This window comes from Triturus cristatus, chromosome 9 (assembly GCF_964204655.1).
Source record: "Triturus cristatus chromosome 9, aTriCri1.1, whole genome shotgun sequence".
NCBI classification, from domain to species: Eukaryota; Metazoa; Chordata; class Amphibia; order Caudata; family Salamandridae; genus Triturus; species Triturus cristatus.
The window spans coordinates 1,039,713,996-1,039,738,279 of NC_140592.1; the positions used below are offsets into that span (position 1 = coordinate 1,039,713,996).

The following is a 24,284-nucleotide window of genomic DNA, read 5'->3' on the forward strand; positions in this document are numbered from 1 at the left end:
TTGGATAGTCTGGGTTTGTTAGGGAACAGAGCTGGTATTATAGGGCAGAATTTAACTGTGCCTTTTTTCACTAGAACTCAAGCTTGTTACACGATGTGGCGAGGTCACATGAACGTTACAGGCTCGCTCACGGTTTTTGCAATCTTTTATAATTATTCAAGTCATAGGGACTTAGAGGAGAGGCAGCTACTTCTCATGTTTTCTGACGTGGCGGACGGGGTTCATGTTTTCATTTAACGTGGACACGCACAGCTTTGAATTGTGATTATCGATTCAGCAATCATGGCTTGGTTTGCAAGTAAGACTAAATGAATGCTGAGATTTGCAGAACGATACACTTAGGGAGGGAAGGGCACATTTTACATTTTGTCAAGTAAAACGTTTCACACTTCATGTAAACAGAGTGGGTGCGGAAAGTGTATTTTCCTACGTTTCGAAGTCGCAACCAGTCACAGTGGGGTGTTTTGGGTACCGATGGGGAATGGGGTTAAGTTTGAAGTCTTTTGATAAAGACTGGTACAGCTCCAGTGGTTTTTGAGCACAGTTGATTGAGCATGGATTAGATTTTTTATGAGCAGATTTAGCACATAGTAATTAGGAGTCACGAATTTGGCTTGCTATACTTTTTTCTGGCCATCTGGTTTCGCTCCTTGGTACTTCTGATAGGATCCAACTGTTGTAGATATAAGTTACTGTGTTTTACAACATGGTAAATTGAGCATCATGGTATTTTCAGCTGTCCCTGAAGGGTGGAATCACCCAAAATGCATTGGGATCTGCATACAAGTTGTGATCTTTTGTGTTGAGTGTGTATTCAAACCCTAACTAATGTGATGTAACATTGTTCAAACGACAACGCAGTGTTTAGTGTATGACAATATGTTTATGTGTTAATTTTGAAGCTACCAAACATTTGATGCCTATTATTGATTGTATTTAGAAAAGTATGGATATACACTGTAGCCTACGGGCTTTTTCAGTATTTCGCTTCGTTTTGAGGACACTTTCAGGTGAAATATGGTGGCAGGCATTTAGCAACGGGGAGGCGCAGAGTCTGTCATGAAGTAGCACACTTACCTTGATTAGTAGGTTTACAAGTTTTACTTTTGAGTGCAGGATAATCTTTAATTATAAAAGTCTTACACATTTACCAAAATTATCTGAGACTTTATTGATACCATGACATAATTACTGGTGAAAATCACAACGGGGTCTTTATGCACCAATATACGCAAATAGCGAACTGAGTCCTTCGTCCATCTGTGAGGGAATTCTAGGCTGCACTTTTGAATAGAGTAAGCAGTGGGAAGAGAATGGATTTATCCCAATTGATCTTCAAACAAGAGAATCCCCTGAATTGGGTGATGTTACTAAGAATGAGTGATTCATTTGAGTCTGCCTGATATAGATCATCAGCATAGAGTATCAGTCTGTAGCCCAGAAATCTCAGTCCACTGTGTGCATTCCGCTCTATAACTGAACATACTGATGGCTCCACACCAATAGCATAAAGTAGTGATGAAAGTAGACGTCTCTGCTGCATTCCTCTGCTTATGTTAATAGCAGTAGTTATGGAACCTTTTACTCAAATATGGGCCATGGGGTCAGTGTATGGTAGACCGATCAATCTAAAGAACGTTTCTCGCACTCCAATATTCCCTACCATCACAAACAAATTCCATTCAACCAAGTCAAAAGCCTTCTCAGCATCTAAAAAAAAAAAAAAAAGCCACTGCATTAACATCTAGCTGTGAAAATGTCAGAAGAGATCCAGGGATTATGTGCGGTTGATCCCCCAGGTGTAAACCCAGACTGCTCATGTAGGATCAGTCCAGGAACAAATTCAATGATCTATCATTTTAGTGAGTATTTTAATGTCTGTTCAACAGAGAGAGCAGCCTGTAAGAAGAGCATAGATCTGCTTTTCGCATAGTAGGCGCAAGGTGGCTGCTCTGTACTATGGCTTCAGGCTGTTGAAATGGGGAGCAAGTTCAAGGCATTCTTTATAGGAATAGGGTTGTGTATTGGCTCAACACAAATAGACCACTACCACCGCACATCAGCGCCAAAATTCTTATGGTACAACGGGTCCCATGGGTAGGCCACTTAGCCAAAAACATAAGGGGGGACTGTATCCTAATTAATTTCAAGGACACCAAAGCCGTTGAGCATATCTGCAACTGGAGGTCGACCACTATAGGATCATGTATTTCAACTCTCCCCTTAACCTACTTTTATCCTCCTGGCCACTTCACAGAACCATGGACAGTTGTACATAGAAAAGGGAGAGGTCCTCCACCGGGGAGCTGGCCTATACATCTGCCACCCTTAGACCTTATTCCCACAGTAAACCGTTTTAGCAGTCTTGAGGCTGTCGACTGACTGGAGGACAGTAAAGTTACTCCAGCCTCTCCTCCGCTTCTCTCAGTATGTTGTCCCCTAGAGCCCACTTTAGTGACTGATCATCTGGGCTCGAATTCATTAACCATGTTAACGAGTCCGACGAGGTCCATTATTAGTCCTGACCCCCCTCAAATTTATCTTCCAAGCGCTTTAACTCCCGGGGTGACCACACCTAGTCTCCTTAAGATCGTCTCTTGGAACATAGCTGGTTTACGCAACAAGCTAGACCTCCCTGACTGGAACGCATTCATAGAAGAACATGACATATGTATCTTCCAGGAAACCTGGAGTGTCGATCCAATATATAAATCGGGGTTTTGTTGCTTCTCTATACCAGCTATCTCGTCAGGCCGTGGGCGCCCTTCCGGGGGCCTCATGGTCTGGATCAGGGCAGATCTCAACTTGAAGGTCACCATTGATGGCCGCTCTACGCATGATATAATGAGACTCATCATCAAAGGTACTCAGAGTTGTCCACCTTGGGAACTTTTTAATGTTTATTCTCGTGGTACTCAAGGGGGCGCTAAGTCGCTTACCATTATAGCCCTCTCAGAGATACTTTCTGCATGCCCCTCGAACTCTTATCTTCTTGTCGCCGGTGATTTCAATTGTTCTTTTGAACCACTTGCCACAGAAGACATACTGGGCGCACACGACGAGGACACTAGATGGAACATCCCCCTACTCTCCTTAAAACCCGTAAAAAGATGGACCCCTGCTGTAATTCAAATGAATGCCATAGCGTTAGAATTCGGTTTAACAGCTGTCAATGGGCGCACCCCTTCTGATTTAGTGGGCGCTAATACCTTTAACAGAGTTGGCAGTCAAAGCAGAATAGATTACATTCTAATCGACAGGAGGGGATGGAAATTTGTCGTCGACATGGTTGTAATACCATCAACATCCAGTGACCACAACCCCCTGTCCCTTATCATGCGAGAAGTCTGGCATAGACAGGCTATTCCCCTTCAACCAGGCACACAGTTGTTGACCAAGAAGCTTGAGCCTTCTAATTGTGGTAGATCTCTTAAATGGTCCAAAATTGCCCTTAGTGATATTAAACTTCTTGCGCTGGAGAATATCCTCGCTGACTACACCACCAGGCTTTCTTTACTATCTGAGGACAACTCTAGTTATACCAAAGTCTATGTGGATTCTATGAATGCAATTGGGGCATTGTTTATTGACCACAGGAAAAAACCAAACCCCAGAGTTGAGAGAGAGAATGATTGGTTCAATAAAGATTGCAGAACAAAGAAAAACCGCCTAATCTCTGCAATTAAATCCAATAATCCCGGTGAGGTTAGGCAAGCGAGGTTGCTTTATAGGCAAGTGCTCGCATCCGCCAAAAAAGACTGGGAAGAACAGCGCTGGATTTCACTGAAACTAGCGAGCCATGCAAAAAATGGCGAGCTATTTTGGTCTATCCTGAGAAGATCATCCAGCTGTGCCCAGGCGCAAATTCCTAACCATATCACGGATGGGGAATGGTTTAACCACTTCAAAAACCTGTACGCAGGTCCTGAGGTTGTCGTAGATCAGCCCACTAGCCCAGGGTCTATAGTAAAACTCCATGACCATATTTCATTCCCAAGTGTTGAGGAGAAAGAGGTTCAAATTGCCATTGACAAGATCGTATCTGCCAAGGCACCAGGTCCTGACGGCATTCCGGGAGATCTTTTCAAAGCCAATTCAAAGGGCTGGGCTGCGTTTTTTACTATCTATATTAACAGTCTATTGAGCGGATCCCCGGTGCCGGAGTCCTGGAAGGGTGCAGAAGTAATCCCCATCTTCAAGAAGGGCTCAAGGGGAGACCCGGCGAATTATCGCCCAATTAGCTTAATTGATTCTGGCCAGAAGTTGGTCGGTAGGGTACTTCTGGAGAGGATACATTCTTGGGTGGATGAGAAAGGGATCCTAACCAAGTTCCAGGCGGGTTTTAGGGCCTGCACCAGTACAATTGACCAAGCATTCAGGTTAATGCTTCTTTACTGGAAGACGGTTACCATCGGCAAGGGTGCCTTATACCTTGCGTTCATCGACCTTAAGACCGCCTTCGACTTGGTCCCCCGCGACCGTTTGTGGTCGATTTTGGAGGAGCTGGGTATCCCTTCCTACATCCTGAAACTCCTCATCCGAATGCATGAAGAGAACTTCGCCTGTATTAGATGGGGGACACAGGGCCAGAAAACTAAAAAAATACCAGTGAATAGAGGGGTTCGACAAGGGTGCGTCATGGCACCAACACTTTTCACACTATTTGTGAATGGCGTGGTCTCTTTTCTGCTTGAAGTTGAAGCGGATGTTCCCGCTCTGGCGGGTGATAAAGTTCCCGCACTTCTTTTCGCAGATGACACTCTCTTAATTTCAAAAACTCCGTCCGGATTACAGAAGCTTTTACAGCGTTTTTCTCTGTTCTGCGAGTGGAGAGGCCTCGTCATCAATACCGCCAAGACCAAACTCCTCTACTTCAATCCTTCAAAATCCTCTGGTTCTATTCTGACCCTAGAAGGGAAACCACTTGAGCGCGTTGGAGAGTTTGATTATTTGGGAATCAGAATCTCCGACAGGCTCAGATGGCAGCCCCATATAGACAAAATGGCACTCAATCTCAAAAGAGTAACTGGTGCCTTGGGAAAGGAATTTCGGGCCTCTACCTCTAAACCTATTACCCCAGTATTAAACATCTATGCTGCAAAGGCGGTGGGTAGCGCACTTTATGGCGCCGAATTATGGGGCTACAGCTGTGTTGACTCACTTGTGACCAGCGAAAACAAGTTCTTTAGGGAACTTGTATCACTCCCTAGGGGTACCCCGACCAAACCACTCCTTAGCGACTTTGGTAGGCGCTCAATTAGAGATCTAGCCACCCTTCGCCCTCTCTTATATTGGGCGCGGTTGTGGCGAACCCCTGAGCTCTCTAACTATGTTGAAGGGCTCAGGGAGGTCATGAACATGCAAGGAGCCCATAAAATTGAGTGGCTCGCAAATACAAAAAAACTTCTGATCGCAACCGGCCTTACAACCGTTTGGCCAGTGGGGGCACCATTATCGAAGGTGGAAGTTAAGCGAGCCTTCTGGGCTTGGGTGGATGCTTCGGAACAAAGAGATCCCAATATTGGAAGGTTGACAGAGGTTTTCTATCAACATAAATCCACTATCTTTTTAGAACCATACCTTGATTTTATCACTAAGCCCAAGGATAGGTCGCTTTTTATCCAGTTTAGGTTTGGGACGCTTCCATTACGTAATCATACCAGCAAGTGGAAACCCCCCCACAAGACCCTCCCTGACTGTCCATTCTGTCCTGGTGCTACTGAAAACGTTTCTCACTTCTTCTTTGCATGCCCAGCCTATCTACTACCTAGGACGAAATGGCTTAGACCCGTCTGTTTACTCTTAGGAACAAGGGATCACATTGTCGCCATGCGAATCCTTAAAACTACTACCAACACCACTTTAGTTTGCGGGGTGGCCAAATTTTTAGGTTGGGCATGGCTAATCAGGCAAAGATTTATCAGTTTTAATTAAATCTTTTAAACTATCGTTCTTAATTCCCAAAGCTGTGAAATTTAATACATTTTTTAGATATTTATTGCATATCCCAAACTGGATCTTTCTTACGACATGTTTTAAAAATAATGAATTTGTAATTGTTTTTATGCATTTTGTGCTTTTATGACATCACGTGTCGAAATAAAGCTTTGTTGATTGATTGATTGATTATAGAAGTTAGTGGTAAAGCCGGATGTACTGGGGGATCAAATGGAATAAAGGTGCATCATATTTCCAAAAGCTTGTCCCATGCCAGTAGCACTGGCCCTAAGGCGCTCATTAAAGTATCAGAAAAGGGAGGGTATACTATTCTAATTTGGAGGTCCAAAATATACAGCATTTGTATGTTCTGGACCTTCAATTTAGACCCAAATCAAACAAGCTTCGCTTCAGAAAGTAAAAGTTTGTCTATGAATGGGCCCCAAGTTCCACAAATGAAGAATGACAGAAAGAAGGACAAGCCAGCACACATGGACTATCATAGCCATGGTTATTATCCTATCACATTGTATCAGTTTTTTCTCTTCTTTTCTGTACATGCTAGCCCTCTGAAGTTATCATAAGAGGACACATGTTTCGTCTCAGAGTAGTTAAATACCATAGAAGTGGTGGATAATCAAAAGTAAAGATTCAGCTGCATTGGTGGAATGAAAAGCACACCCAAAATATACACATCATACCTATGTGCAATGCCCCTCCTGTACACTACAACTCCCTCAACTATTTAAATTTCACTGTCCCCCTTTGTTGCTATATTCTTGGAGGCTAAGCTTCACCCTCCTTCCGGACTACGGGCCTCAGTAATGCAGCTATGCATTATTGTGACATTACTAGTCCCCAAGTTTACTTTAAATGTTATTTGTTACATCTTGTCCATGTCAGTGGTTGACCGAAACACAGAACTGGCCCTGAGAGCATCATTTACCTTGTATGCAAATAAGAAGTACAAGAATGACAAAAAGAGAAATAACATGTTTTTCATCTTGCGTCCCATAACACAGTTTGACATCTTCGAAATGCTGTAAACGGCAGGTGTACTATTACCCAATTTAACAGTACTCTATTTACCAAAGTCAGATGAATGAAAGGCTGGGAAGGCCTTGCCAGGACTCAAAGCTGTGATCTACATTTCGCAGCAGATGCCACAGGCAACTTCAAGGAGTCATCTTATTGGTTAATGCAATTAATCAGAGATGGCACAATGCCTGGGAACTGTAAGATGTTTGTCTGTAAAACTCCAAATACAGGGATATATAAAACCCTTACTCCATAAGTTAAAAGTTACAATCAGATCAACAATCAAGTCTTAACAAAGAATCTAGTTTTAAAAACACCTTGCATTTGATCAACTATACGTAAAAAGATGCTTTTAGACCGATTATAAACGGAGCTACTACAATCACAATATCATGAAAATTCATATTTGCTAAAAATCTAATGCATGCTGCTGTGGGGGAATCCCATATTTTACCAAAGGTTTTAAGTCCTTTTCTGCAAATACAAGAAAAAATGGACTATCAATTATGTGACAGATTCCTTATTCAATATTTGCATTGACTAGACGCAATCCATTTTCCCCTTCACAATTGCACAGAAATCGGGAACAGAGAACTAGGAATTACAACCTACCCGCAGCTTTAGTATCTTAGACCTTAACTGGCAGTCGGCTAAACACACAGAGAATCAGACTTTCACATCCCAGTATTGGCAAAATAAATGCAATTGATGTTTTAGTTACTTAATATTCATAATCCAGTTTGGAAGACAAATTAAATACAGATCTCAGAGCTTTTTTCAATAGAAAGGAATCGCATGATTCATTGCTAACATACAATTCATAGTGGTCTCTTAAATCATTAATAACCATAACTAACGATCAAGTCAACTTTTTTCGATGTCCAAAGCTCCTTCGTAGCTAAGAAAATATATTTTTAATGTATGTTCCTTAGAGGCTAGTATAGATAAAGCCGATTTAGCGCATTTCTCCTCCCCGCTGATAAGAGCTCCTGCAAACTGCTCCCCAGTTGGCCGCTATGTTCACCACCACTGATTTTGTCTTGAAATAGGCTTTCTCTAAGTGAGTTTTAATTCTTGATAAATAGCCTGTATCAGACACCCTTTGCAAGATTGAGGATAGGTTTCAGGTATAAGCTATTTATACTTGCTCACACTTCACTGCAATCAAGAGCTATTACTTCGGACCAATAAAGGACCATTGGGGTATTTTCTTTACAGTAGTCTTCATAGATGAAGCAGTGAGGATCTCCCATACCTGCAACTGAATTTTACTAAGTAGCTGGAAGTTAAAAAGGCTCTAATCTAGCTCCTAGGTGATCTTTCCAGTTCAAGGCCTACTAATACTAAACATTCCCGGATACATGTCAGACTCTACTTCCTCTATTTTAGCATTGTTTAAAAACCAAGAACAGTTTATTACACAAAATCATTTTAGCTTTTTTAATATTTACAGTCATAAGGATAATGTTATTTACCCGGTAAACATCTGTTCTTGGCATGTAGAGCTGTAGATTCACATGCTTTGCATACTCCTGCCATCTAGTGTTGGTTCCGGATGTTTGCCAGTTGTTTTTCTTCAACGAAGTCTTTCCAGTCACGAGGTAGGCGACTCTTCCTTTCGGTGATAGTGCGCATGGTCATCGGCTCCATTGTTAGATTGTTTTCCCGCAGAGGTTGAGAATAGAGTTAGTAAGTAAAGAATAGAGATGTCCATGCGTATGTATATAGAGTAAGAGAGAGAACTGCAACAGGTATAGGTACCCGGGGAGGCGGGTGGGCGAATGTGAATCTACAGCTCTACATGCCAAGAACACATGCTTTCTGGGTAAGTAACATTATCCGTCAGAGCCATGTGAGCTGTAGATCACATGCTTTGCATAGACTATACAGCAGTATTCTCCTAAATCAGTGGCTAACCTGTAGCTGTTGCAGTTGTCTGAAAGTGTGTTCTAAGTACTGCCTTGTCAACATTAGCTTGTTGTCTCGCTAACACATCTACACAACTGTTTTAGTGAATGTGTGTGGTGTACACCATGTTGCAGCCTTACATATGTCAACTATGGGAATGTTTCCTAAGAAAGCCATAGTAGCCCCTATTTTGCAAGTGGAATGCATTCTAGGGATTATTGTTAAAGTTCTTTGCTTTTGCATAACATGTCTGAATGCATCTGACAATCCATCTGGCAATACCGGACTTGGATATGGGAATGCCCCTGTGAGGTTGAGCAAAAGCAACAAAAAGTTGTTTAGTTTTATTAAATGACTTTGTTCTTTCTATGTAATATAAGAGGGCTCTTCGAAAATCTACGGTGTGTAGAGCTCATTCTGCCACTGAATCTGGTTGAGGAAAGAATACAAGTAATTCAACAGATTGATGTGAAAGGCAGAAACTACCTTAGGTAGAAACTTGGGGTTAGTACGAAGAACAACTTTGTCTCTGTGAAGCTGGAAAAAAGGTTCTTCTATGTATAGTGCCTGTAGTTAACCCACTCTCCCCAGTGAAGTAATTGCAATGAGGAAAGCGGTTTTCCAGGGGAGAAACTGTAGATCACATTTATGCATGGGTTTAAAAGGTGGTCCCATTAATCATGTGAAGACTATGTTAAGATTCCACACTGGGGCAGGTGAAAGTCTTGGTGGGACAGCTCTTTTAAGTCCTTCTATGAAAGCTTTGATTACTGGCACTCTAAAAAGAGATGTGTTGCCTATTTTGCAGGTACGCAGCTATTGCAGCGAGATGTAGTTGGATAGAAGTGCAAGCCAATCCAGACTGCTGCAAGTGTAACAGATAACAAATGATATTTTGCAGTGAAGCATCAAGAGGACTGATATTGTTATTATTGCAATAGATAACAAAACTTTTCCATTTAGCTGCAGAGCAGGCTTTTGTAGTAGGCCTTCTGGCCTCTCTAATGGTGTTCATGCAGTCTGGTGGGAGATTTAGATAACCAAAATCTATGATTTCAGGAGCCAGATCACGAGGTTCAGTTGTTTGGGATCTGGGGGTCTGATTTCTCCATGGCTCTGTGTGAGGAGACTGGATGTGAGGTGTAGCTTTTGATGTGGAACTAATGACAGCTCCAACAGGTTTGTGAACCAAGGTTGACAGGCCCACGTGGAAGCTACTAGGATCAGTGTGCGGGATGTTTGTCCGAGTTTCCGAACCACTAATGAAATGAGAGGGAGAGGCGGAAAAGCGTAGGCAAATATCCCTGACCAGTTCATACATAGTGCATTGCCTTTGGCGAGCGGGTGTGGGTACCTAGAGGCGGAGGTTGGGCATTTTTGGTTTTGGTGTGTGGGAAAAGATCTATTTGAGGAACTCCCCCACTATGAAAGTATGGGAGGAGAACTTGAGGGTAAAGTTCCCATTCGTGGATTTGCTGTCTCTGTCTGCTGAGAAGATCGGCAATCTGATTGTTCACTCCTGGGAGGTGTTCTTCTAGGAGATGGATTTTGTGGTGAATCACACACTTCCAAATGTCTTGAGCCAAGTGGATCAGCTGGAGAGAATGTGTCCCCCCTGTTTTTGTATATAATACATAGCTGTCATGTTATATGTACGAACTAGGACAGCTTTGCCGACCAGGTAGGTCTGAAATGCTTTCAGTGCTAGAAACACTGCTAGCAGCTCTAGATGGTTTATGTGGAGAATATTTTGCAGTTGAATCCACAGGCCCTGCCCTGAGGGATGTTGAAGATGAGCCCCCCCCCGCCCCCCCCCCCAACCAGTGAGGGACGAGTCTTCCGTTAGCATTGTCTGTGTAACTGGGTCTATGAAGGGCTGTCCTTTTGATACATTTTGTGGGTTCCACCACGGCAGAGAGCGATGAGTACGGCCGCTTACCAACACTAGATCGGTTGAAAGAGCATGCGATTGGTTCCACTGACTTGCTAAACATTCTTGGAGGGGACGCATTGGAAGTCTGGCATGGGGAACAATCATGATGCAAGACGCCATCATTCCGAGCAGCTGCATGTACACTCGAGCTGGTAGCGAGTGAGTGGGCTGAAACTGGAGAATTATAGCCTGAATATTGTGAAATCTGGCTGCATTGAGGAAGGCTAGAGCGCTTTGAGTATCTAATTTGGCTCCTAGATAGTTTTGAGTATTGGAAGGCTGAAGATGCGATTTTAACACATTGACTGTGAACCCCAGTTGGTGCACTAACTGCAATGTCCTGTGAGTGTGTTATAGACATTTTGGATGCGTACTGGCTTTGATGAGCCAGTCGTCCAGGTAGGGGAAGACATGAATGTGTTGCCTTCTCAGGTGAGCAACAACTACTGCCAGGCACTTTGTAAAGACTCTGGGAGCAGGTGTGACTCCGAATGGGAGTAGCTTGAACTGGTAATGTTGTTCCGCTACCACAAATCGGAGAAATTTGCGATGAGAGAGATGTACTGGAATATGGAAGTATGGGTCCTTTAAGTTTAGAGTAGACAGAAAGTCGCCTTGTTGTAGGAGTGGGAGCACTTTGAAGTGTTACCATGTGAAAATGTTCTGATTGTAAGTAAAGCTTCAATTCTCTGAGGTCAAAGGTAGGTCTGAGAGAACCGTCCTTTTTGGGGATTAGAAAATAGGAGTATACGCCCGATCCGTGGTATTGTAGTGGTACGGGCTCTATAGCTCCCTTCAAAAGGAGAGACAGAACCTCTTGCTTGAAGAGGTGTAAGTGGTCTGGTGACAGTTTGTGGGTGTTTGGAGGATTGTTGGTAAACTCCAGGTATTAACCAGAACAGATAATTTCCAGTACCATTTGTCTGTAGTTATTGACTGCTAGATGGGTAGGAATTGTGACCCCAAGGACAAGTGTTAAATGGTAGGGGGGAGTGTAGTGAAGTCACGGTTTGGTATTAGAGAGAGAGGCGCGTGTGTTGTAACCTCTACCTTTGCCATTGTTGCCTCTGTAACCCCCTATGAAGAAACCCTTAGAAGCAGAGGGTTGATTTTTGCCTTTGTAGGTTGTAGAGGCAATGTTCGATGAGGTGTTCTTGGACCCATCCCGATAGAAGGAGCGCCGAAAGGAACCACGCCCCGAAGGTGACTGGAGGGCTCCCATGGATTTTGCCACCTGTGTCCTTTTTCATGTTTTCTAATGAGGAGGCTACTACAGGGCCAAAGAGGTGTTGCTTGTCAAATGGCGTATTAAGGATAGAAGCCTGAACCTTTGGTTTAAAGCCTGAAATGCATAACCAGGCATGCCTTCTTAATAGAACGCCGGTGTTGACGGCTCTAGCAGCAGTGTCGGTTGCATCTAAAGTGCCCCTGATGGAATTGTTGGAGATGAGCTGTCCCTCCCGCACTAGGTCTTGGTCTTTGGACTTGTGCTTATCAGGTAGAAATTGGAGCAATTGCTCCATTTCATCCCAAAGCGCCCTATCGTAAATGGCTAAAAGTGCTTGGGTATTGGAAATGCGCCAAACATTTGCTGCCTGAGAGGCTACTCTTTTCCTAGAGGCGTCCATCAACTTAGACTCCTTGTCTGGGGGTGTAGCATTTCTAGATGTTTGGGAATTGGCCCTTTTTCGTGCATTAGAAACGACCAACAAATCTAATGGTAACTGCCCCCGGATGTAAGCTGGATGTGATAGTGCAGATTTATAATTTTTGTCTACTCTAGGGGTGAGGATACATGCTCGGACAGGATCATTAACAATGTCATCCACATGTCTAATCATAGCCGCGTCGACTGTTTTTTTTAATAATCCTTTTAAATTCTTGTATTTTTATTATTAGATTGTAACCTTTAGTGGGAGGTAGGCCACATATAGCATTTTATCGAATACATAATTCTGTATACATTTGTTTCACACAATAAACTGATGTTTTAACAGTGATTGTACTTATAGTATGTTTTTAATATCATAGATTGTACTGTGTCATTACTAATAAGAATTATTGATAGATGTTCATAGAGGTAAAAGAGATTTACCCAATGAGTTTCATTACTCCAAGGACCCAACAAGTCTTTTCTTAGCATAATTGCTTTATTCTGGGAATTTTTGTCTTGTGTTTAATCATACCCTTGAGCATGGGAAGTGTGTGCGAGGATTTCACAGTGAACTACTGAGTCTCAAAAAGGAAATCTTCAAGGGATTCCTTATGTAACTCAACCTCATGGTAATTAGCAGCTCTAACTAATAATCCTCTATATCCTACACTATCATCTGGTGGAGAAGGCTTAGTAGGGTACAGATCAGGATCGTTACCTGTGGGAGAATTAGTGTTATAATCTCTCCAGGGGTCTGTAGGTGTTGGAACATTGTCCTCATCCCCATCATCCTGATCAGGTGTATATGGTGTTGAGAAGTCAGCAGGTGAAATGAGCAATGGTTGTGACTCAGGAGAAGGAGGTGATGGAGAAGGAGAAGGGTTAGTACCCACATTCTTCTTTTTTAAAGGAATATGGTAGGCTTCTTCAGTCTCAGATTTGCGTTTGAGAGTCACTTTGGTGGTAATATGTCCTTTTATTGGACGAATGCAGAATTTTCTCTGTTTCGGATCCGGTTTTGATGGCGGAACATCAAAATTTCGCTCTTCTGATGAAATCAGGACGTCAGTTAGTTTCGGCACTGGTGGTTTGGATGCAGATGATTTCGGATCCTAAGAAGTTTCCGGCGTCGAAGGAGGTGGGGCTGAGCCTGACTGACTTCGATCCTGAAGGTTTCGGCTCGGTGCCCAATTTCGAACGAGACTGTTCGGAGCCAGAAGGCTTTTGGGTGTGTTTCGGTGCGGAGTCTGAAGGCGGAGCGCTGGAAACATGTTCTCAGTGACGACCGTGGCCTGGAGGTGGGGGCTGGACTGGAGCCTTCTTCTTGGGCTGAGGTGGACCTTGGGGCAAGGGAGGATCAGTACTCCCGGTACGCTGCCCTTGTGGGATGTCTTCGTCCCCATCGGAGCCGGAGATATGTTCTTGTTCTTCCTCGGTTCCTATAGCATCTGCAGTCTCTTGTTCGGAATCCTCCCCGAAGATGTTCGGAATGGAACCGATGTGTTGGCTCTGCATGTCGCAACATCAAGCCCGACGGTCGTGAGGCGTTTTTTTGGATCGGAAAGCATTACATGCGTCGCAGTCCTGTTTTTTGTGCTCCAGAGATAAGCAGTGCGCGGGAATTTCGAGTGGCACCGAGGACAGAATTTAAATGTAGTCCGTTCCATCGACTGCGAGTCGGACCGGCGGGGGTAGGCCAAATGGCCTTCCACGAGTTACCTGATCGAAAGAGATTTTCTGAAATACAATACGTAGAGAATGGGAATGCGCGATCGAAAAAAATACCGTTGAGGGTGAGTGTATGGCGCACCGAGGGGAACCCAGAGAAACGGTGTTGAACCGGATCGCAGCAATTCACGTAAGAACCCGATGGCGGAAAAAACTATCTAACAATGGAGTAGATGCTCATGCGCACTATCACCCAAAGGAGGAGTCACCTACCTTGTGACTGGAAAGACTTCTTAGAAGAAAAACAACTTGCAAACATCCGGACCCAATACTAGATGGCAGGAGTATGCAAAGCATGTGATCTACAGCTCACATGCCTCGAACAATTCGTTTTACAATATTCAGTTAAAGAATAATCAGGTTTAGGTTTCAATCTACTACTTTTTAATCCAGAAGAGTTAAATTGTTTACATAGAGCAGGCAGAGTAGGTTTCCCATTTTCAGCAAAAATGACCTGGTCCCTCGCAATAGAACCTGTAGATCTGCCAAATAAAGATATGGAAGCAGAACCCACTATGTAGTACACCATATTGTATATCTACTCTTTGAGACAGTCAACTTGACCGATTGGCTTCTACCAGCGCCAAATAAATGAGATTAAGCCTTCAATAGAGAATGTAGTCCCAAGGAATTTACCATAGTTCTAATTTATTCCACAAGTGGCCTCTATCCACTGAATCATAAGCTTTGTGGAAGTCAACAACGCAAATACCAAGTCTTTTATTTAGTCCCACTGACTTCCACACTACAACCCATTAAACAAAGCAGCGATCAAAGACAGAGTGACCCTAACCAAACCTTCCCACTGTTCTACTGCTGGACTATTCATTCATAAACCCAGTCTCCAACTAAAACAGAACAATCTTAGCAAAAAGCTTTGGATAGCGCGTCATTTAAGCTTATTAATCTATGTAATTTACTTTCATTCTCCTTTTTAAGGATCAGTTTGATCATAGTATCACACCACGAATCAGGAATAATCCCAATTTCAGACATCTACTGGAAGAAAAAAAAAGGGAGAGAGTTTCTCCCCCACCAATTCATATTCTTCTTTGTCACAGTAAATACAAAATGTCAATAAAAACATGTTAAAAAAAAAAAAAGGCATGTCAATGTCAGCTACCATAGGAATATGACGCAAGTCGAGAAGCTTTGAAAGATTTAAATGGCAAAGTTTCTTTGCCTGCGTTCCCTTCTAGTTTATACACACACGTATAAAAACAGACCTTTCCCAAAGGGCTCAACTCTGAATAAACACATTCATGTATTTATAAATATTATTTAACACAATTTACTAAACCCAGTCAAATGCGAAACTCCTTTTATAAATACAAATATTTAACAGAAGTGTTCAACGTGCCAAGAAAACTTGATAGGCTCTGATTTATTTAAAAAATGTAGGAAGCCTTAAATGGGCAACATCCTTCTTTATAAATGATGTCTATTGCTTTAGCAAAGGAACTAGCCAATCAGAGAGGTAACAGTTAGCATACAAGATGAGTTGCCCAAGTATACACAATTACGCATTGCAGCCCTCTTAAATGTGAAGGTATCACATTAAATATGGGTTCTGTTTGCAAAGCGTTTCACTCCTATAATATTACAGACATCTTACACCTCCCTCTAGAGGCACAAAGCTAAAAATGAACTACCCCAATAAGATTGAGTAGTTGAAAATTAAGACTGAAACTGGCTTGAGGTGGTCACCTAGCGAAAGGAGGCCATTTTCTTACTGTGCTCCTTCTTTCATCAGGAAATATACAAATAAAACACTACAATTCATGATTTGGCTTTAGGGAAAACATGATATTAGTTTTTCATTTCTAACAATACATGAGCATCAGTGTGAAAAATGCATGTTAATCTGAGGCACCTACCTGGTTGTTGAAGCATGTGCAATTATATTTCCTCCAATAGGCTTTTTGGGGTCTGCAGCAAACATAGCAGCTCCATCTACTTGTGCAACTACCTGGTTTGTAATCACTACTGCTACACCAAACTGCCAGAAACAAACATTGGCCAAAGTCAAATATTATTTAAAACAAGAAAATCATTCAAAGTAGTAACCGGTTTTGTAAGGATAACACAAATGACTAACACTGAAGACTGTTAAGAAAAAGTGATGAGAAAAGTTTTAAATGACTTTTTACCTCATCAGCCAGTCGAAGTAGCATGCGCAGAAATCTAGCCAGGTGCATCTGTCGAGCAGAAAGCTCTCCTCTGCCAGAGTAATCTGTTCTGTAGAGAGCTGTAGCACTGTCAACAATCAGCAAAGCATACCTTAAAGAAAACACTACAGTGAGATATGACAAGTGTGAATTACCTCTAGCTGCAAGTTATATGAATTGGTTACCACTGCAATGATGGCTTTCTTGCTAATTTAGTTTTTTCCCTGTAAAAGTCTTTGCTCTCACTTGAATAGATACATTAGGTTTAAAAAAAAAAAAAGAAAAAACCCAGCAGGTAATCTAATCTCAGATTTTGCCTAGGCTTCCAAATTTCTTGTGCACATAAGCACTGGCCCCCATCTAGGAGCTTCCCAACACTGCTAATGTCTGGCCAAACAAAATAATCTTTAGGATCCCTGCATAACAAGTGTACGCGAGACAAAACTAAAGATAAAATGAGAGCACCATGTTTGAAGTGATTAAAGAGCAGATGAAGAAATCAACAGAGAAGTGCAGCAGAAGGACAAGCTATGTCCATATTGTGTACACGAAAGCATGAGGCATGCACTGGTGTTAATGCTATGATAAGCTCTATAGACCTTTTCCTTGGATTATACCCCTTCCAATGATTAAAATATTATAAAACTGTCTAAAGTTGTTGTCCACTGTGTGGACTAATGAACATTCTGAACAACTACTCGATAACAAATGGTTAGATGATTTGCATGCGTTAAGTAAGCATCTTTGGATTCAGTCAGAGGCATGCTTTGTAAATGTGCAGGGTTTTAGACGTCTGCCAGGCCTTGTTCAACTGCTAAAGGATTTACTACTCCAAATTCTCAGAAGGGACCAGTGAACAGCAGCTTTCAATTTTGGTGGTAAGACTGCAGACAACTCTAGGAAATTATTTTTTCAAGAAAAATCAATCTTGTGATAAATAAGGTAATGGACAGTGGAAGTTTAGACAAGGTGATACGCATACATTTAACACAAGTACACATATAGCCCAGATAGTGGCTCTTTTCAGTGCAGAAGTCTAAATACCAATAAAGTTCAAAGATATCACCAGTCATATACCGGATGCTGGTAAGGGATTTCATTATTAAGTTTTGATGCCATGTTTATATTCAAGCATACAGTAACAAACTAAAGGAGGTTACCCATAAACCCGGTAGAGACCAGGGTAATTAATGTAGAACATACAACAGTGTCTCAAAGGGTTTTGTTTAATAGACAATTTACAAAGGAGCACAACAAATCGTCATGAACAAGGGTTGGGGAGCAGGGAGACAAGAGACGAGGAGACGTATGATTGAGAAAAAACTTTTCACATATCTCGTGATATTGTCAAATTAAACAATCATAAATGCACTGTGTTACATTAAATGTCATGTAACCTGTACTATACTGTACACAAGTGCTCGTGAGAAGGTGAACGGCTGTGGTGACACTTGAAGGGGTATATACAGAAAGCATCTCCCCCACAACTCCTTATTTAACCCTGAACCAAAGACCATTCTTATTGCTCAGTCCACTAAACAGATTTTACACTCAACAGGGAAGGGCTCAAGAGTTTGCACATTCAAACATTTAAAACTTTTGCACAAGCATTAATTTGTGAAATGTAAATATTATGATAAACAATTATAATACCTTGACTCTGCCATCATTGCTGAGGCTTGATAGAGCAACTGGGTCTGATGATCCGTATTAAATGCTCTAGCATAAGCCACATTGTCCAGTACATCGCTGCCAGAGAGTCCATATCTATATAAAAAAAAAGGAATACAGGTCAGTCTTAGTGCATGGTAAACACTGATTGATTTAGCAACACACACTGACAGGATAAGATGTTTGAATAGCTAAGGGATAGAGTCTGTCAGGGGAGCAATGCAGTGGTCAGCGGTTTCTACTGAGACAAAGGTTTCAGTTGCTCTCGCCTCCGGATGCTGGCGGAGTATCTTGCGCACTAAGGTGACTTCTGCGGCGCTGTCGAGGAGAGTCATCGCCCAACTAATTTCCAGAAGGGTTCTCACCGTCTGGGGCATATTTAGCGGTTAAGGCTGCAACTTTCTTTTTCTGGAATGGGGGCTTATATAGAGGTGGTTGATCCTCACGGCAAAACAGGTGGTACGTACTCGTCTTGTCTACGATCAGATTGCACTCCTCTATCGTACTGTTGATCAGACGAGTCGTGAAAGGAATGAGGAGAATGGGGGTTAGGAACTTGAAAGTGATCAGGAGTTTTAATTTTAGAATGGTCACGAAAATCGTTGAGTATTCCGGGGACGGTGTACCTCCACAAGGTCTACCCTTTAGCTGTGGTTTAGATTTATCCCATGTCTTCTTTGGAAAAACACAGGTAGGGCAAACATCTTTGTCAGAAGCTGGTTTTACAAGTGTGGAAACAGAAGGTCTTGTCCCCAAACTATTACGTCCTAAGGACGTACACACCTGTGAAGAAATAGGCAACTCGCGCTCAAGGTCCACAATTGCTACTGCGCCACGCAGCCGGCATATAGCCCAATACGCTGCTTCACCTTTAACATTAGAAAGAATCATTTCGGAGATAACCAGAACATTTCCAACCAGTTTCATCCCCAAATCTAGGGCAGGCCCTGCCCCATGTTAATTCTGTATTTGCTTGAGGATGTTCTGCAGAACTCCCATCGAGGGACAGCCATAACAGAGAGCATACACTGTGGCAAACACGATCACCCAGATGTTGTAGTCGGCTAAAGGGGTAACCACACCATTGGGCAAACAGTTAAAATTCTGAGTTTTTCCTCTGGACCCACAAGGGGAAACGGCATCAAGTTGCTCCATTTTCTGGCCAATCCAAAAAGGAATCTCTTCCCGATTTTGTGGGCGTGTGGTGCCCATAACCGAATTGACAATCACTGGACTAATAAGTTCCGGAGTTTGGTGTGCTTGAGCAGGTGCACCAGCTCTAGCTGGGCCTGCTAAAAAGGCACGGGAAACAAATTGTATCAAGCATCTGTATAAAAGAACTACTTGTTCATATAAAGCAAACGTCTCAGCCAAATTCAGAGCAGCTAAATTCGGATAAGGAATAAAGCCTGCAAGAGTAGGCCAGGTGGCCCGTCAATACGTAAGGTGCCCATTTGAACAATGCCTTGGACATGGGGAAGTGTACCAATAAACCAAGTCTGGTGTTCCCAGACCATAAGAGGAATTTCATGAAGTGCATAAGGAGGATAAGAGTTCAGTACTGCTGCAGCAATACAAGTATGAAATATTATCATTAATATTGACAGCCAGAAAGGTGACCCAGGAATAAAAACCGTCAAAGCGGTACGCTGCGTCCATTTCAATGACACAAACTACAGGGGACCCGCATTAGAGACACCATGCACAAGTGAGTGTTGAGTAACGGCAGGGGGGTAAATTAGCCGCAATAGCAACAGCCATAATCAATAAGCGAAGGATTAATAAAATGCAACACAAACGTGGGTATAATCCCTTTAATATTCAAGCTTGACAAACCAACAGACCTAGATGGACCCTAATAACTGTGGAGAATACGTCCCAAACACCACGGACATCTCCGCAAGGCTGTGTAAGGGTATTGTCGACAAGCACAAGCTCTACTCAGGGTTCCCGCAAATAAGTATCAGACAAAACGTTGGCAGAGTCATATTGCAGGGATTCTGCTCAGGGACAGAACTATGCTTAGAACATCAGTAGTTAGGGACCGAGTCACCATACCACCTCAGTACCATGAGGCCAAGTCAACAAGCTTATAGAGTCCCACTTGCCCTCCTACTCATAACCAGAGGAACAAGTGAATTGACACCCCAGAACACAACCCTCCTGATTAAGTGCCTGATTCCCGGCGTAGTGGGGCCATCAACTACACAGAGCAATGCATAAATGTGTGCCCGGTGAGGGTCTTAACTTCGACACGCTACTGCGCTCCATTTGTGATCCTAACCCCAAGGGGGCCATCACATTTATTTTTGTGTCAACAATAAACCCATCTCCCCTCCTGGCACTCAAAACCCAGACTGCCTGACTAAACACTGTGCACCTCTCAGCTACATTATGAGGAGGGGAGACAACAACTTTCCTTTGATGCTGCCAGGGCCGCCCGGCGCAAGGAAGATTCGGGCCTCCAGAGACAGGCTGAGTCAGAACTCCCTCCGCTGGAAGGGGCTGCAGCCATTATGGTGGAACTCCGGGCCGGATCAAAGGCCATTGATATGCGCCTCGACACACTGGTCACCCAGCTGGATGATATATGCGGCCGCAAAGATTAACAGGAGACCCGCATCGAGGCGGCTGAGCAACGCATTTCAGAGGTGGAGGATGCGCAGCCAGCTATGGCCAAACGACTGGAGCGAACAGAACGTCTACTTAAAATGGTCGACGCTAAAGCTGAATATTTAGAGGCGGGATCGTGCCGCAACAATATCCGCATAGCTGGAGTGGCGGAGTCCAACAAAACGGGCCCCATGAGGGAATATGTGGAACACCTACTAAAGGAATTGTTTGGGAACAACGCATTCTCGTTTGCAGGGGGGGGGCTCACCGCTCGCTGGCCCCTAGGGCTGCTCCTGGAGTCCCAGCGTTTGATTTTCGCCCGGCTTCTTAACTACCATGACCAGGATATTGCCCTTCGCCTGTCTCGGGACAGGGAGCCCATCCAATACCAAGGCATGACACCTGCTTTCTACCATGACTTCACCACCTTAGTACAGGAGGTCCGCAGGAAATTTCTGGATGTTAAAAGATCCTTACAGAAGGCGGGAGTACGCTACGCCATTCTTTATACGGCGAGACTGAGGATCCATTTGAACGGTAAAACTCACATCTTCGACTCTCCCACTCAGGAGGCCTATTACTGGAAGCAGCACTGGGCGGACGCTGCCTCCCCCAAGGCATGGGGTGGGGTTGCGGGGGTGGATGGCTGCAAGGACCCCGCAAACACATCTCCCATTGGCCGGTGAGATCTGAACTGATGAAAAAACCTTCGACTTGGGTTGTTGTGCTCCCCTTTGCCCAGCTGACCCACTGGCTGACTTCCTTTTACATTCAGGTGAAGGGGTCGGGACTGGTTTTAGGCCCACTGGAACAATTTAATACTGGTTTTGCAATTTACTCCCCCCCCCCCCCCTTTTTTTTTGCTTTCTATTCAGTAGTGTTTGCTGCTTTGGGCAAATTAAAGTGATGTAAATTCGTGGATGATGTCGGCGATCTCCTCTGAGCGTTTGCCCCCCCTCCCCAGGAGATCTCCTACTGTTTTTGATGGGGACATATTGTGATTCACCAGATACCGGTTGGGTTGTTATCCGATGAGGGTGGGAGGCTATGAGGCGTTATCTGTTATATGTTTGCCAACAGTTTTTCAACAGGGCATTGATGAGCAATCTGGCCAGTCGATGGCCCCATCAGGCACTGTTCCCAATCCATACACAGTCTACATGACACTTCCAAATAGGAGCCCTGGGTTTGAGGTGTATGTCATGGAATGTGCGAGGCCCATCAAACCCTCAAAAAGGGCGACAGATACTGGCCTATCTTGCCTGGCATGATATCCAGGTGGCGCACTTCCAAGAGACAAATTACGGCTGAAATTCTGCTAATCGATTTGCATCTAATTCGGGGACAATCGCTTTTTTGCAAACTACAGTTCCTATTCAAGAGGGGTGTGTATTCTCATTCATAGAACATTACTATTCAAAGTGGATAACAGTTGCAGATCCAGAGGGCCGTTACCTATTAGTGGGCGGTACCTTAGGAACTGAAAGTATACTCCTAGTAAATATTTATGCTCCCAATATAGACTCACCAGATTTCTTCCTCAACATAGCTATGTGTTGTAAAGGAAGATACAGAGTCCATCTGTACATGTAGGATACTTCTTTATTCGTAGCTTGGTTCCAGCATAGGTGGTCAGGATGGTAGGAGAAGATAGATGATACAAAGATAGCCCCACCAGGAGCAAGCTCCATACAGCTCAGCCTGAGTAGACCAACTGACAATCTCACCCAGAGAGGCACTCAGGCATTCTATGATGTCATGCAACATTCTAACATAGCAGTACAGTGGAGAATAGCTGACAAGTAATTTACTACACATCCTCTTTCCTTAGGGAACAACAGAAGTAAAAGTAAAAAGACAAATAAGATACCCCAATAAATCTTTAGCAAGAAGGTGCAACAATGAGGTGCACATATCCACAGGTGTATTGCATGAGGTATCATGAATTCCACTGGCATGAACAGAAACGTGTTAAGATGTTAAACATTAAAATCGCAAACAACATTACTACACACCCCATCCCCCTCCCTTAGGGAAAACACAGCAGCTTAGATAAAAACACTGCAACAAAGAAGGGTGGTCACCCACACAACCTCCCCATACTCGGGTACACCACAGGGTAGACACCCTGTTAAACAAAAGTGGGTGTAAAACACAGACCCTTGGGAGAAAACAACATCCCCAACAAAGAGATACAAAAGTGGCTAAATACACTCTAGATAACAAGAAGAGTGCCACCACAACAACAAATATACTCCAGAGAGGAAACACTCCGTAAAGAAACACGAGGCCCCTTGGTAGAAGGCATGCTGACACTTAAAGAGGTCTAAACACTAACGAAAAAACTTCCCCCTCAAAGTTGTACAAGCGTGAAACCCTTGGCCACGAATTCCACGCAGGTAGACTTCGACCGGAGCATGGTGTCCACATGAAAGGAAGACCCAAGATAACATTAGGAAACAACCAAAAACGTCACCAAGGAACACGACAGGGTACTAACCCATGAAAACAAAACAACCTCCCCTAGATAGGGTACACCATAGGGTACACGCACCCAAGAAAACTGAAAATTAAACTAGAGGCATTGATTACCCCCCACAACCTCCCAGAAAGATGGGTACACTACGAGTTAAACACTTTAAATACTTTACAAAACCACACGACTTCCCTTAGATAGGGTACACCACAGGGTAGACACCCTGGAAAACAACAACACCTCCCCTAAATAGGGTACACCACAGAGTAATAGCTCTGGAAAATAACACAACCTCCCCTAAATAGGGTACACCACAGGGTAACAACCCTGGAAAACTGAAAATTAAACTTAGAGGCATAGCCTACCCCCACAACCTCCCCAAAGAAATGGGTACACTACAAGTTAAACACTTTACAAAACACGACTTCCCCCGATGTAGGGTACACCGCAGGACAAACACCCTGGGAACTGACATGAGGCCTTGACTACCCACAAACAAAACCTCCCCTAACTAGTTTACACCTAGAAGGGTACACCACAGAGTAAGCACCCTGGGAATTGACATGAGGCATTGACTACCCACAAAGAACACAACCTCCCCTACGTAGGGTACACCACAGACTCAAAAAAAATGTTATGCACCAAGCGCCCCTTCCCCCAGATGAAAGCACAGACTTATAGCGAACATACATAGCAAGTACAGACATGATAATTACAAAGCAAATATTGGGCACCGGTGAGCGGTTTCTCACCCGGGATCTCTACGCACAGTTCCACGCAGTCGCCAGCATCGCACGCAGTACAGTAAAAGCTTAGTAATAAGACTTGAATACATGGAGTGAGCATACGCTGAATTTCGCCACAATGAAATGTCACGCAGTCTATGGAATGTAACGTCAGAAGGATAGTCAATAAGTTCCATTCTCTCATGAACCAAAGAATCTCACCTTCCGCTTGTCGCTCGAGCTGTTTACGAGCGGAAGACATCGTGGGACTGAAGATACAGGTCAAGCTGGGGCAGACCGAGAGGCAGACAATGACGCCTTCGCTGAAGACTGTGAGCGTCAGAGTGTAAGAAGCGCAATCACGATGGTTGGCAACCTGAGGCGATAGCGTGAATCGGAGCCAAACCCAAAATGGCGGCACGCTTCCAGACGG

At 43.6% G+C, this 24,284-nt stretch overlaps 1 protein-coding gene across 6 annotated transcripts in view; it reads right to left on the reverse strand.

Moving 5' to 3' along the window:
• Window positions 1–24,284, reverse strand: part of RAD51 (RAD51 recombinase) — a 242,011-nt gene that overhangs the window by 5,757 nt on the left and 211,970 nt on the right. For 4 of the 6 annotated variants that reach the window (XM_085626852.1, XM_085626851.1, XM_085626854.1 and 1 more), the window contains exons 7-9: window positions 18,020–18,133; window positions 16,349–16,478; window positions 16,076–16,197 (exon numbers count right to left, since the gene is read on the reverse strand). In XM_085626852.1, coding sequence (XP_085482978.1) covers window positions 16,076–16,197; window positions 16,349–16,478; window positions 18,020–18,133 — 366 coding nt within the window. The remainder of the gene's footprint in view (window positions 1–16,075; window positions 16,198–16,348; window positions 16,479–18,019; window positions 18,134–24,284) is intronic. The other 2 variants (XM_085626856.1, XM_085626855.1) reach the window with 1 other exon arrangement.